We start from the raw sequence: 15,729 nt of genomic DNA, 5'->3' as shown, positions 1-15,729 counted from the left end.
ATCGAACCAAGCTATCAAAGATAGACCATCTATCTTACAGTAGGCTGCTGCCATGGCTTTTACTGTCTGGACTCGCTTTCTTTCATGACCACTAAAGCTACTCCCTCAAAGTTTTGACTATGATTTGCACACAGGTCTATTTGTTTGACCAATGTCTGACCAATGTCTCTTGTTCATTGTGGAGTGCAGTATGCTCAATATGCTAGTGTTGTTGTACTTATTTTGCCCCATGCCTTTGAATGGAGGGATCTGTGGGATATGAAAAAATGAAGGGAATTTTAAACAGCAGCTGCAGGTTTTTACAGCCTTCCCTCGTTCGCCTGCCCCACCCCCACTTCCCTCTCCCAGTTATGACCAGAAAATATTTCCAGATGTTCTAATGGTAACAGGCTCCCTGCGCGGTAGTCGGTTTGTAATGGGTTCAAAAAGCAAGGTAAAGGCTAGGCTATGTCCCTTTTTTTTAAATTTGGTTTTAGTGAGTCCTTTTCCCCCATTCCACAACCCCAGTAGACAGAGGACAGTGCCTGAAAACAGATGCAGAGCGAGAGCTGTGAGACCTATATTATCTCTCTATGAATTGAACATCCACTGGCCACATCAATGATCCGCCGTCTAATTTGACTGGTCGTGTCTGGTGGGTGTTGAGGCGCTCTAGGTACCCGGGCAGTGGCGTAATCGTGTCTGGCACATGCATCTGTCTTGGTCTCTCTCGCTCTGCCTGTTGGATGGCTTCCCGGAATACTGCTGCGCTGCACGTTTTCTATTAGCTGGCGGCTCTCGTCACGGCATTACTCGACAGGGTGGGTGGACCCGGGGGCTTTATCCCTCCTGTCCCGCACTGGCTTGGCTTACTGCACTCTTGCTGTCTCATTGCACAGGGGTCGTTGCCATTCTCCGCTCTGTTTTGTATTCAACACGCCTGAGGGCTGCGCCGGGCGAGTTGGCGCACAATGACGTAAAGTAATCATTGGGAACTCAGACCAAGTGGCAGCTGAATAACCTCCCAACCGCCCTCTGTTGGCTTACACGACACTTCAAGCCAGCCTCCTCCTACCTAGCCCCACACACAAACAAGGGTGCGCGCACACACACACACACGCCACTAAAAACAGGGCGCCAGACGTCTCTATATCAATGCGTTTTTGACAGTTCTGTTATTCTCCTGGTTATTATGTGGCTAAACCCTGCTATACCATTTCTCAGTGTTTGGCTTAGGCCCTACATTTCTAGGGCACAAACTTCAGTTTTGGGGGTAAAGTACTTATGTAAAAAGTACTACATAAGTATTTTAAAACATTTTTTTTTTTTTGGGGTATCTGTGTTTTACTTCACTTTTTATATTTTTGACTACTTTTCTTTTATCTTCACTACATTTCTAAAGAAAACATTTTCCATGACACCCCAAAGTACTCCTTACATTTTCAAGGAAAGGGTTCCAATTAGTTCACTAAACACAAATGCTTCATTTGTAAATGATGTCTGTGTTGTAGTGTGCCCTTAGCTATCCGTAAAGAAAAAAGAAAATTGTGCCATCTGATTTTCTTATTATAAGCAATTTGAAGTTATTTATACTTTTACTTTTGATACTTAGGGATATTTTTGCAATTAGCTTTACTTTTGATACTTAAGTATATTTAAAACCAAATACTTTTAGACTTTTACTCAAGCAGTATTTTTCTGGGTGACTTTTACTTGAGTCATTTTCTACAAGGTAACTTTTACTCAAGTATCACAATTGGGTACTTTTTCCACCGCTGGTAAAGTCTGCTAGAGCACTAACAACTGGGGTTAAAGTTAGAACTGTACACAATGAAATTGAGAACATTTTTCTTATAGCTTAAGCTGATTTGGAGGGCTTGACGCAATTCTTGATAATGGATTAGAATGATATTGTTTCCACCGAAACTTGATTATAATCTTGTTATTGCATCAATACCAGGGTTTTTGTTATAGATCAAAAAGGGGCTTAGGTGGTGGGCATGTTAGGGGGCGTGGCAATGAGCGTGATCGGCCTGTCTGCGCACCAATTTTTTTTAACCTCTCTGGGCTAGGCGGGACAAATTCGTCCCACCTACGCAACAGCCAGTGTAATCCAGTGGCGCGATTTTCAAATACCTTAGAAATGCTATTACTTCAATTTCTCAAACATATGACTATTTTACAGCATTTTAAAGACAAGACTCTCGTTAATCTAACCACACTGTCCGATTTCAAAAAGGCTTTACAACGAAAGCAAAACATTAGATTATGTCCGCAGAGTACCCAGCCAGAAATAATCAGACACCCATTTTTCAAGCCAGCATATAATGTCACAAAAAACCCAGAAGACAGCTAAATGCAGCACTAACCTTTGATCTTCATCAGATGACAACCCTAGGACATTATGTTATACAATACATGCATGTTTTGTTCAATCAAGTTCATATTTATATCAAAAACCAGCTTTTTACATTAGCATGTGACGTTCAGAACTAGCATACCCCCCGCAAACCTCCGGTGAATTTACTAAATTACTCACGATAAACGTTCACAAAAAACACAACAATTATTTTAAGAATTATAGATACAGAACTCCTTTGTGCAATCGAGGTGTCCGATTTTAAAATAGCTTTTCGGTGAAAGCACATTTTGCAATATTCTCAGTAGATAGCCCAGCCATCACGGCTAGCCATTTAGACACCGACCAAGTTTAGCCCCGACCAAACTCCGATTTACTATTACAAAAGTTTGATTACCTTTGTTGTCTTCGTCAGAATGCACTCCCAGGACTGCTACTTCAATAACAAATGTTGGTTTGGTCCAAAATAATCCATCGTTATATCCAAATAGCGGCGTTTTGTTCGTGCGTTCCAAGACACTATCCGAAGTGTAAATAAGGGTCACGAGCATGGCGCAATTCGTGACAAAAAATGTCTAAATATTCCATTACCGTACTTCGAAGCATGTCAACCGCTGTTTAAAATCCATTTTTATGCCATTTTTCTCGTAAAAAAGCGATAATATTCCAACCGGGAATCTGCGTTTAGGTAAACAGAGGAAAGAAAACAAAGCATTCGGTCGACGTGGGCACGCGCCTGAGTCTCACAGTACTGTAACCAGCCACTACCCAAACGCGCTACTTTTTTTCAACCAGAGCCTGCAAAGCCACGATTCAGCTTTTTGCCGCCTTCTGAGAGCCCATTGGAGCCGTAGGAAGTGTCACGTAACTGCAGAGATCCTTTGTTTTGGATAGAGATGACAAAGAAGGCCAAGAAATGGTCAGACAGGGTACTTCCTGTACAGAATCTTCTCAGGTTTTGACCTGCCATTTGAGTTCTGTTATACTCAGACACCATTCAAACAGTTTTAGAAACTTTGGAGTGTTTTCTATCCAAAGCCAATAATTATATGCATATTCTAGTTACTGGGCAGGAGTAGTAACCAGATTAAATCGGGTACGTTTTTTATCCAGCCGTGTCAATACTGCCCCCTAGCCCTAACAGGTTAAATCTTTGAGTTCCTCATCTTGCCGGTGTATAGAAACGTTCCCTTTTTTTTAAGCAAATTTTCTGCAGTTCTACAAATTTCTCCATCGAGTTGAAATATATTTGTTGATGATTTTTAAAGCTAGTTTCCTGTAATTCTATGCATTTTGCAATGGCTAATGCTGTGTTATTTTGCTTGCGTATAATATAATATTGCTACATTTATTGTAATTTTTTCTAATTTCTACATAGCCTGGTTTAGTCGTTCAAGTTTACACTGACAGCGTTTTTCCATCCCAAATGAATGCATGAAATAATCTCCTATTTAGCGGCCCACCCAAGTATTACAATGGGAGAAAAATCTCTGAATACTTTTGCCAATGGGTCTGTATTGTTAAAGAACATTCACAGCTTTATCTTGTGAACAGTGGATTTATTGCTATTTTATTTATTTTTCTAGAGTTTTCTAATTGATTGTTCACTCTTCTTGAAAGGAGTTTTGGGGAAATAATGCTGCCCCCAGAAAAGTGTTTTAGCTTTAAATAAAAAAGCAGACTGTTGCTTCAGTCAGTTGTTTAGCTACTGTCTCTGAAAATAACCTCTCTCTCTCTCTCTCTCTCTCTCTCTCTCTCTCTCTCTCTCTCTCTCTCTCTCTCTCTCAGATCGTCGACAGAAAGTGCCTTCGACATTCTTACTTGAGCTGCCTGCCTGCACGTCTCCTCCACCGAGCCTGCAACATTCCCTCCCTCGCTGTGACAGAAGTTAGCTCAACCTCAGCCCCTGCCCTACCAACTCATTTTTTTCAGGCTACATCGCTGCACTAGAGAAACCCAAGCAGAAAGATTTAACTGCAGAGGTTGGGGGAACTGTCTGGCCACTCTGCCAAAACAGAGTGCTGACTGACTCATTCGGACAAGTTTAGTCAATACCCAACCTAACGTCTGCACCCACTTAATATTCTCGCCCAGGCAGTGCCATCGCCCTCGAAATAGAACCAGTTTCAATTCTCTTCCCCCGCCACCCCTTACTTCCCACTACCGTCAGTCCAGCCTGTCTCTGAGCATGCCCCCGTTGCCCTGTCAGTGGCCTGCACCTGGGACTAACTGATTGACGAGCGACGTCTCTTGATTGACAGCTTCTCTGATAGCCGCCATCTCCCAAGCAGCGACCACATCCGGGTTGCAAGTCCACCAACTCTGCTGCTCTGAAGTCCGCAAGGGCAAACGACTTTCACTGATCCACACAATTTTTTTGCTACACTTTTAGTTGTTTTTCTAGCACACTGAAGAGCCATTAGAGTATAGCTTCTCCTTAAACAAGTGGCTAGCTTTACCCCACCCCGGCATTGCTATGGCTTTAAATATTGCTTCGATGCGAGACACAAAATGGCTGACGCTGGAGGTGTGCCGGCAGTTCCAGAGAGGGACATGTTCGCGGAGTGACGAGGAATGCAAATTTGCGCACCCACCCAAAAGCTGCCAGGTGGAGAACGGAAGGGTGATTGCCTGCTTTGACTCACTAAAGGTAAGGAATGCAGAGCAGAGATAGAGGGGATATATTTATTCTAAGGCACATGTGTCAAACAAGGCCCGCCCGGCAGGATCCGGCCCGTGACACATTTCTATCCAGGCCGAGCTGTGCACCAAAGGCAGTACATTGCCACACACACCTCCTCCCAGAGACCCATACACACACACACCCATCCATGAGCCCGCCAGAGTGCTGTATCATATCATGACTAAACATTTGCAGCATCCCCAACTGTTGTTCTTAATGGTACTGACTGATTTTTTTAAGCGTGTTGTAGGAACCCGGGTCATTGTTGTACTACAGACAATGTCATATTGGTTGTCAAAAAGTTATTAGATAAAGGATTCACATGCGAGTATAAATTCGGACACACGTGAGTATGATGAGTCAACAGTTTGATACGCTCCCAAAGTGCGCAGCGGAGGGAAAGTGCATGGACACATGCCACTCCTAGGCTACTAAAATGAAAGCTTGACAATGAATAAACTAAACCTGCAACAAAACACCATGCAAAGAATAAACATGTAGGCCTGTTACAGCAACATACAGCTGCTTTCAACTACCTGTGATCCATGCAGCGCCCAAAAATCTACAACCTAGGTACGTTTTTGTTATTTGCAGTTTTGAAATACTTTTAGGGTTGTAGCATATTATGCACCTCTGCAAGCATAGCAGCAAAGGCTGGACAAATATGATTTATCTTTTGTTTAATGTTAAAACGCTCTATACAGCATACTATGTATGTTTTTAATGGACATTATATAAAGGGGCATACTTTTTCAAATAAAAGAATGGCCAATTTGGGTCGCAGTTATATGCAAAAAAAAAATCTAAATACAAACAGGCTTTATCTTGTTCGCGAATTTGTTGTTTTTTCAATATGGCCCTTATGGTGATTGAGTTTGACTCCACTATTCTAAGGGCTTCTGTGGTATCGCTCTCCAAATCCTTTGCTCATTAAATTGGGACAGATTTACTGTATTTAAATTGGGCACTACAGAGTGAAGACCCTTTAAGTTTGCTACAACCAGTTTTTGTTTCAGAATGGCTTCACTTTTGCCCTGGTTTGAATAGATATGTCTTGCTGTAGGCCTAATCATTGTTAAACAACTCCTTAGTTATAGTATGTTTAAAAGAGCCTGTTTCAGGGTCAGTTAAGGTAGCATATCTTTTCAATCCAAGCAAATTAGCTTGGCCTATTATGTAACAATTTTGTAATGAGGGGACTCAATCTGGAGCAGGTAATGTGTAAACTGCATGCGCTATAGATCATTCATACCACAGTATCATGTAAGTACACCTGATTTTTAACATTTTGCCGTTACGATGGTAGGAGGCACACGAATTAGTGTGTCAGTTCTCCATGCAATGCCAGAGTCAGACAAGCTTGACCTATAGAGCGAAATGTCCAAGGTCTTCTGTCGTGATCTCTGCCGCCTGTTGTGGGTGGGTTTTTTAATACTTTTAGCTCTGTTACCATTCCACGTCCATCCTTTATACTAGTGACCAATGTCTGATCGGTGTAGAGGTGTCCGATGGTTCTATTTCTAGACTGTGTCAGCTGTTACACATAAAACGACATGTTGAATATTTAGCTTATGCTAGAAGTTGTTGTATTAGCAATAGCATAAAACTACAAGAGTATGGTGCGTGGTCACACTTTATTTGGGTAGTCCCATATAGATGATGTACAGATAATCATACGATAAACACACTATCTGTAGATAAGCAAATGCTTGCGATGGTTAGGGTTTGGTTTCGAATAAGGGTAAGGGCTAGCTTAAGGGTTAAGTTTAGGATAAGGGTTAGGGTTGGTGGGATAGTTTGTTGAAATGTTGTTGACACTTATTGAACATCTACAAACCATCTACTTGGGACTATCCAGATAGTGTTACCTGGCACATTCAAGGATTTATGCTTTATATTTATTTATCCAGGTTTTTTTTCCTTCACTGTGTAAACATTTTGTTTCAGACATTGAGAAGACCTAGGCCGATACTGGAATCATGCTGCCTCGTAATCCAATAATTCAACAGTGAATCAATAAAAAATAAAATGCAGATAAAACCCTGAACTTTCCAGATTAAAGAACCTGACAAAAACCTGCTAAGAACCCTTGCATAACATTACACAGCGAACTACTGCAGTGGGGACGGGGGAGTGCAGGCTCCCTTATTTTTAAGACAGTGGTAGCAGTAGCTGCGACGAAACCTACCCAGTGACAATGATGAATGACCAGAAAAACTGGAGCAGGTATCTTGCCGAACAATAGTCATACGTCACAATGCCTTCAGCTTTTTAGATGAAAGTGTGAGCTATTGCTGCAATTTTAAAGGGACACCAACCATAAGGTTATGCAGTGTTTATAACACGGTCTTCAAGGTCATGCTTTGGGTCAAAGGTGGAGGCTTGAGTTTCACACATAAGAGTCAGATGCGCTTTTTACGTGATACCAATACTGAGAACTCACTGGGGGTCTGCTATTTTTCTGGTGCTGTTCCCACTGTCGCTGACCCTATAAGAGTGTGAGTTACGAGCAATGCGCATTCTACATGATACATCTCTGTCCAGCAAGATTTAGGGCCAAAATGCTATATACGTTTCATTTGCAAATTGTGAATGTCATCATCTGTAAGGATCACCACCTCCTTGGCATGTGTGGAATTCTGCCTGCTTCAGTTCAGAACCAAACCCAGTAACCACTCTATAACTACATGAGTCTTGTCAGCTCTACATCATTTAGAGGCAACCCGCTGTTAAAAATGGCGTTGTATTTATGGGGCCATCAGCTGTTTTCTTGGCAACCCCCTTGTTATTTGTAAAGCCCCTTTGAGTTATTGCAGAGTAATCGGCCAATTGACTGGCGGTCTATTACAGCTGCCCGGCTCCGTCAAACCCTGCAACAGCTTAATGGGTTTACAGCTGACTCCAATTGGGATCGATTTGTAATCGTGCCGCGTAAGGACCTGATGTCCGTTCTCCGGGTGTTCGCCAACGTTCTGTCGAGATGCAAACTGCATTGAAACGTTTGATTTGTCACTGACATTTAAATGCGGTGTTATTCTTCATATGAAGTGTAAAATAGATACTGAGATGCCAGAGGGTCAGATATGAAGAAACAAACTGCAAGGCTACGATCTGTGTTGAAACAGTGTGTCCTCTGGGGCGGGGACAGAGCAGTGAGACAGAGGTCAGTCAGGCCACTGGCAGCAGAGCCCAGATAAACACTGGCAGGTTTGACCTGCAGAGGCAGGTTGAACAGCAGGCTTTGCATTCTCCCTCCTCTGTGTGCTTTGCATTAACAAGAAGTGCAAGATAAATAAATTCTGTCACAGGCATCGTTTGTTACATTCACCGTTCCGCCGTGACTTTGTCTTGCTGCTCTCAGCAATTCGTACTGTCTCGTGGATTGCGTGCGTCCTTTCAGTTGCTTTTCTCTCCCGATGGACAGAAGTTCTGTGTTGCATAGACACTTTGTGTGTCCATCGCAATATGTTATCATTACTGTACGCAAAACTATCCCTTAAAATAATTTGGGGGTTTAAAAATAGGTTTGGTTTGAGCGAACAGACACAAATTGGAGTGAGCCTACCCCAGAGCAGGTTAGAGCTGAAGGATGTGTTGCCATAGCAATTTACCTGGCTAAAAGGTAAGCCACCTTCGTGACAACGGTTATCGGGTTTTGATTTCAGAATTGGCCTAAGTTGGCTCACTTACTCCTTTTATCACGCTTTGTGACAGGCTACTGGTTTGCTTTGAACTAACCTGACAACAGTTAGACTACTGTCCAAGATGCTAACCAAGGGAACCATGACCGTGGAGGAGGGGTTGGGGGACAGCAACAAAGGACTATGAAAACATAAATACCAGAGTCATAATGGCTGTGAGTGAATAGCCTGTTGTTGAGTGCCACCTGTTACTGTCACGTCTAGGGGTATAACAGTTTAACAAACCCACCGTTTCGGTAAATATTGCAGTTTTGGTTTTGGGGTCATGTTTCGGTATAGCGGGAAAATGAAATGCCAACCGTTACTGTAGTTAAACTAAAATTATTTAAGAAAATCCAAAGTGTTGGTATTCCAGCGCAGTAATTTAAATTTCCCACTCTGGGGTAATGTGATGGAGGTCCATCCATCTGTAGTAAGCACAATACAGGGTGCATTGGCCAATTCATTGACGACTTCGGCTTTATAGTGGTGGGTAGTCTACTACCTTTTTACTGAAATGGATGCGAGAGGGCGAAGTTCGTAAGGTGGCTTGAGCACTTTTACGAGGTGCTCAAATTTCCCTATTCTTCTCAACCACTGAGAATGGGTGCTTATCTGTGGCTATAAACATACCTAACACTGATAACTTCTTTGTCCCAGTCAGAATCCACTGCTTGATTGCAGTGGGAAGACGAAGTTGTGGTGTTTTTTGGGGAGTTTCTGTCTTGCTCCGGTGGTAGGATTAATGGGGTGATTTCAGTGTAAATGTGTCAACATGTTTGAGGTTTTGGCAGCTACGTAGGCCATTCTCGTTGAGCAGTGGCAATATACTATTTTTGTCCATCGCCATTGTAATCTACTGGGGAGCCAAAATGTTCCCAAACTGGAGATTCAAACATTGATGAAATCCTCCTGGTTTATCGACCCCACCACTCGCCATCATACAGAACTAGTTCCCAGCTGCGCATAAAAAAGGACAGTTTTAAATGCGCCAATTCAGATAAGAATTTTGATTACAATGTACGCATAAGCTCTAGTTGTTTTAATGGAAGGCAGAAATGTGTTTTTCAGCTCAGATAGCCTATAGGCCAAGTGTTTTTATTTTGTGTATATATTTTTTTAAATGTATTAATTTGGGTTCACAGTGCGGACTGAACCGGGGTCCCCGTACCGAACGATTTGGTACGAATACGTGTACTGTTACACCCCTAGACATGTCCGCAGTGACAATTTTGGGCACAGACATGGATTCAGGGCTCTTCTCACTCATTATGGAAATGAATGTTTGTTCTTCAATCAACTGCCTATGACTCGACTCAATTGTTTCATTGTGAGATTGGAAGTCTTCGTTGACATTGTGCCTTCAGAAAGTATTCACACCCCTTGACTTCTTCCACACTTTGTTGTGTGACAGCCTGAATTTAAAATAGATTAAATTGACTTTTTTTTGCCTACTCACAATAGCCCATAATGTCAAAGTGGAATTATGTTTTTAGACATTTTTGCAAATTTAATAAAAAATTTAAAAGCTGAAATGTCTTGAGTCTATAGGTAATCACCCCCTTTGTTATGACAAGCCTAAATAAGTTCAGGAGTAAAAATGTGCTTAACAAGTCACATAATAAGTTGCATGGACTCACTCTCTGTGTAATAATGGTGTTTAACATTATTTTGTATTTTTGAATGACTACCTCATCTCTGTACCCCACACATTATCTGTAAGCTCCCTCAGTCGAGCAGTCAATTTCAAACACAGATTCAACCACAAAGACCAGGGAGGTTTAAGCATGGTGAAGTGATTAATTACACTTTGGATGGTGTGTCAATACACCCAGTCACTACAAAGATACAGACGTCCTTCCTAACTCAGTTGCCGGAGAGGAAGGAAACCGCTCAGGGATTTCACCATACGACCAATGGTGACTTTAAAACAGTTAGAATTTAATGGCTGTGATAGGAGGAAACTGAGGATGGATCAACAACAGTTACTGTAGTTCACAATACTAACTGAATTGACAGAGTGAAAAGAAGGAAGCCTGGACAGAACAAATATTCCAAAACCTGCATCCTGTATGTAGTACTGCAAAAAATGTGGCAAAGCAATTCACTTTGTATTTGGGGGCAAATCCAATACAACAGATTACTGAGTACAACTCTCCATATTTTCAAGTATAGCGGTGGCTGCATCATGTTATGGTTATGCTTGAAATCATTAAGGACTGGGGAGATTTTCAGGATAAAAAATAAACGGAATGGAGCCAAGCACAGGCAAAATCCTAGAGGAAAAACCTGGTTTAGTCTGCTTTCCACCAGACACTGGGAGGTGAATTCACCTTTTCAGCAGGACAATAACCTAAAACACAAGGCCAAATCTACACTGGAGTTGCTTACCAAGAAGATTGTGAATGTTCTTGAGTGGCCAAGTTACAGTTTTCACTTAAATCTTCATGAAACTATATGGCAAGACCTGGAAATGGTTCTCTAGCAGTGATCAACAACACATTTCACAGAGCTTGAAGAATATTGAATAGAATAATGGGCAAACGTTGTACAATCCAGGTGTGTAAAGCTCTTCAAGACTTACCCAGAAAGACTCCGTTGTAATCGCTGCCAAAGATGCTTCTACAACGCATTGACTCAGTGGTGTGAACTTGTGTAAATTAGATTTCTGTATGTCATTTAATACATTTGCTAACATTTCTAAAAACCATGTTTTCACTTTGTCATTATGGGGTATTGTGTGTAGATGGGTACCAAGAAGGGATTCCTTAGAATGAAAACGAGTGGACAAATTGAATAAGTGTCTCAGAGTAGGGGTGCTGATCTAGGAACAGGTCCCCCCTATCCATATAATCATATTCATTGGGATTTAACAGTCAAAACTGCGCTTGATTCTTAAAGCGCTAGCAGAATGCTGTTGTGAGGTGTTGGATTATTCCTCCCTCGCCTCCATGCCTGTTATCTTCACCATCAGCGCTACTTCTTGAGCGTTTACAACCAACCTGTTTTCCAACGCTGCCTCAGCCTAACAGATTTCAGAATTTTCATACAGAAGCAGTTAGCTACACTAGTAGTAATTGTTATGTGTTTTCCTCTTGTCAAATAAACAGGTTGAGTCTCTAATGGCACCCTATTGACTACATAGTGCCACTTGGGACACAGACATAGCCCCTCGGCGTGAACATGCCCTTGTTTTCTCTCCTCTGTAAGAACATCTTAATCCTTATGAAATGTGAAAATGGTAGTGTTTGTAAACAAATGGATTTGCGGGGAAGAGGAGGTATGAGAGTGCTCTGGCTGGAAGGCCTACGGTGCACACAGCGTGTATAGTCAGGCAGGAAGCCTGGTGCTGGATTTAAACCAATTCAACCAAAAACTTACAGACATCTTTGAGCTCTGTGCAGCAGCCGCTCCCTCATGCTTCAGTACATGATCTGGGCAGCGGAAACATGGATATAGTATAACACACTTTTTTGAATCTCATTTTTAAATTTAGATCTTAGATCTTGAATTTAGATCGAAATCCTACCACGCCTATTTGCTACGTTTGTGTTCGAGGAAGGAATGCTTCGCCTTGACTTCTCAGGTGGATATAAGCTTGTGGTCTTCCCTGTGGCTCAGTTGGTAGAGCATGGTGTTTGCAACGCCAGCATGGTGTGTGCAACGCCAGGGTTGTGGGTTCGATTCCCACGGGGGGCCAGTACAAAAAAAAAAAATACATGCATTCACTACTGTAAGTCGCTCTGGATAAGAGCGTCTGCTAAATGACTAAAAATGTAAAAATAATTTTAAAAAAAAATGCAGACTTTTTAGGGAGTGGGGGGTTGGAGGAACATGCATTCCTCAGGGTAATCCCCGAAACTCGGCCACACCCTCGCCAGAGCAAACATGCATGGACGGGGGGAATGTATGCCGCGCAGCAGGCAGCAAAGCATAGTAAAGCTAGTGATCCCCTGGGGTCATTCACAGCAACAAAGAAGCGCTGGCTGCTGACCTGAGCTTTAACGGTAGGGCTAGCGCTACCGGTAGGGACGAGGCCAGGCTTTGATGATCCCCGCAGGCAGCAGCCCCCTCTTAAAAGAGGCCTCTCGGCATCCCCTCCACACCGTAAACTCTCCGGACTTCATTTGGTCCCTGTGACGTCACTCTTCCCTGCTACCATCTTGTGATCCCAGACCAACAGTTGATAGGACGAGGCGAAGGTCTAGCTGTCGCAGACGGTTGCTGCAGTGGATATGAGGCCAGTGTTTCCCTCTTAAATGGGCCACTGCTCTGACCCGTGTGTGTGTGTGTGTGTCCGCGCCTGCCTGCTAGTCTCCACAGTGCAGTATAGCGCAGTGCAGGACCAGTGACAGTCTCTGTGGGCTGGAAACCACAGTCCTGGAATGGACTTCCTAAACAAATTATGCTGTGAGAATAAGTCAGACCATTGGCATAGCACAGCCCCAGCTCTGACCTCTGTAAAACTGGTCTAGGCCGTTGAAGCATTGGCTGCTTTAGTCTGTTATTGGGAACTAAAGCGTAGCCATTTTGTATTGATTTCTTCCCCCACATGATGTCATCCAAAGATTCAGCATAGGGTGTTAGTGACCCAGTATTACAAGCAAGCCAATAATGGGAGACTGAGAGCATTAAAAAAACTGTCTGTAGGACAGCGGCTTTACCAAGTCCTCCCTCACTGGCTCTAAATCATTCTCTCGCCTTTGATAAAACAACATGCTCTCTGAGAAATGCTTTCTCCTAGAATAATTTCTTCTGCAGAATGTATCCCTCTACAGTATCTCTCACACTTGTTAATTGCACCATCCATCCACTGTGGGCTGTGGTAAGCAGGCACTGCAGCAGACCAAGGGGAGATCCAGTGAGTGCAAGGCAGGCAGGCCGGAAGCTCGCTACACGCTTGGCCTTTGCCATTGTCTGCTTCCTACGTGGCACCCTATTCCCTATGGAGTAAACTACTTTTGACCAGGGCTCATTGGGTTCTTGTCTAAAGTAAAGCACTATGTAGGTAACAGGGTGCCATTTGGGACGTTGCCATTGTCATTACTTATTGATCTGAAATGGAGCCTAATGCACATTTGAATTGTGCCTTTTCCCCCTCTTTTTTTACGGGATTTTGTTATGGCTGGGACGGCAAGGAAACAAAACACGAAGTGTATTTAACTTATTTTGGAAAATAGCCCTAATGGTGTAATCCAGAGTCACATTTGTTTTCCAAGCTATATGTAACGGAGACAGAGTCGAGAAGCAGGTGCAATGTTTAATAAAACAACATACATGAAACAAGACATAACAGTGGTGTCTACGCATAAACACAGAAACAATACTGACTGAGGAAAGAACCAAAGGGAGTGACTGATATAAGGAAGGTAATGGAGTCCAGGTGACTATCATGATGACGTGCAGGTGCACGTAATGATTGATGTCAGGTGTACCTAATGATGGCTCCCAGGACCGGTCCTGGGAGTCCACCTGTGGTAAATTCAATTGATTGGACATGATTTGGAAAGGCACACACCTGTCTAGATAAGGTCCCACAGTTGACAGTGGATGTCAGAGTGAAAACCAAGCCATGAGGTCAAAGCAATTGTTCGTAGAGCTCCGAGACAGGATTGTGTCGAGGCACAGATCTGGGGAAGGGTACCAAAGAATGTCTACAGCATTGAAGGTCCCCAAGAACACAGTGGCCTCCATCATTCTTAAATGGAAGAAGTTTGGAACCTCCTCGAGCTGTCCGCACGGCCAAACTGAGCAATTGGGGAGTAGGGCTTTGGTCAGGGAGGTGACCAAGAACCCGATAGTCGCTCTGACAAAGCTCCAGAGTTCCTCTGTGGAGATGGTTGTCCTTCAGGAAGATTCACCCAACTCTGCAGCACTCCACCAATCGGGCCTTTATTGTAGAGTGGCCAGACGGAAGCCACTCCTCAGTTTGTTAGAGGCAGGGACTGGGACACTAGTCAGGATCGCGGGAAAGATGAACGGAGCAAAGTACAGAGAGATCCTTGATGAAAACCTGCTCCAGAACGCTCAGGACCTCAGACTGGGTCAAAGGTTCACCTTCCAACAGGACAACAACCCTAAGCACACAGCCAAGACAACGCAGGGAGTGGCTTCGGGACAGAAACAAGCTTTTCGCTGTACCTGCAAGATCATCTGCAAATCTTGTACGCGTCCAAGGAACTTTTTTGATTTGTTTTTTTTTTAGTACACAAAAAACGTGGACCACTTGGCTCGTAAGCACCACTTTCAAAACTACTGGCTGAAATTATACAAAAGTTTGAGAATGCATCTTTAAGCTTGCATTCAATTTCCCCTTGATGTTGCACACAAGCTTCCATCCCCCCTGTCACAATGGGAGTAATGGCTGATTTTAAGATAATCGTCAACCCAGTTACAGTCAACCCTGTCCCTTTTTATAGTCACTTTTATAGTATTTTATATATTTAACCTCTTGATGGGAAAACGTATTAGTTACGAAGTTGAGTGTGCTATTTATTACACAACTTTAAAATTAGGTTAAAGAAATAGTATTTTTTGGGGGGGGGGGGGTCTAAATTACAACTATTTGTACAATGACCTACACTCCACCTAGGTACTTTGTTTTCCTCGTTGTGTTTAGTGAGCCTTGGGATCTGGTGATACAGAATGTAACCACTCTGGGAGCAGCTAGGAGAGAGGCAGCCACAGCTGTCTTCAGAGAGGATAGAGTCCCTTTAATGAGCCACAAGCCTCCTTTTAATTGGCCTTAAAAAATGTAATGTGAGGTACAACCACCACCAACTAATTTGACTGGTAAGCTTTAGGGCAATGCAGAATGGGTGCCATTTGGGATGGAGCTAGCCTAGGCAGCCAATAGTGGCCGCTAGATCTGCACTATTGTCTAGGATTGATGTAAAACACTAGTGTGTCCCGTAGCCCGGCTCATACGTAAAGTATCCTCCGTTCAGGCTGCAAAAGCCTAATTTTCCTGCTTAACTAGCAGTGCTTAACTAATGGTCTCACCCCAAAAAGGAAAATATCTGTACTGT

At 43.0% G+C, this 15,729-nt stretch overlaps 1 protein-coding gene across 12 annotated transcripts in view; it reads left to right on the top strand.

Annotated features, from left to right (window-relative positions):
• LOC106575106 (muscleblind-like protein 2a) overlaps window positions 1–15,729 on the top strand; it is a 75,612-nt gene that overhangs the window by 13,097 nt on the left and 46,786 nt on the right. For all 12 annotated transcript variants that reach the window (XM_014151301.2, XM_014151308.2, XM_014151306.2 and 9 more), the window contains one exon: window positions 4,127–4,988. In XM_014151301.2, coding sequence (XP_014006776.1) covers window positions 4,815–4,988 — 174 coding nt within the window. In that variant the 5' untranslated portion in view covers window positions 4,127–4,814. The remainder of the gene's footprint in view (window positions 1–4,126; window positions 4,989–15,729) is intronic.

The sequence above is a fragment of the Salmo salar genome, chromosome ssa17 (genome assembly GCF_905237065.1).
Source record: "Salmo salar chromosome ssa17, Ssal_v3.1, whole genome shotgun sequence".
Classification (NCBI taxonomy): domain Eukaryota; kingdom Metazoa; phylum Chordata; class Actinopteri; order Salmoniformes; family Salmonidae; genus Salmo; species Salmo salar.
The sequence above is the reverse complement of the archived record's forward strand: the minus strand, read 5'-3'. Positions and strand labels throughout refer to the sequence as shown.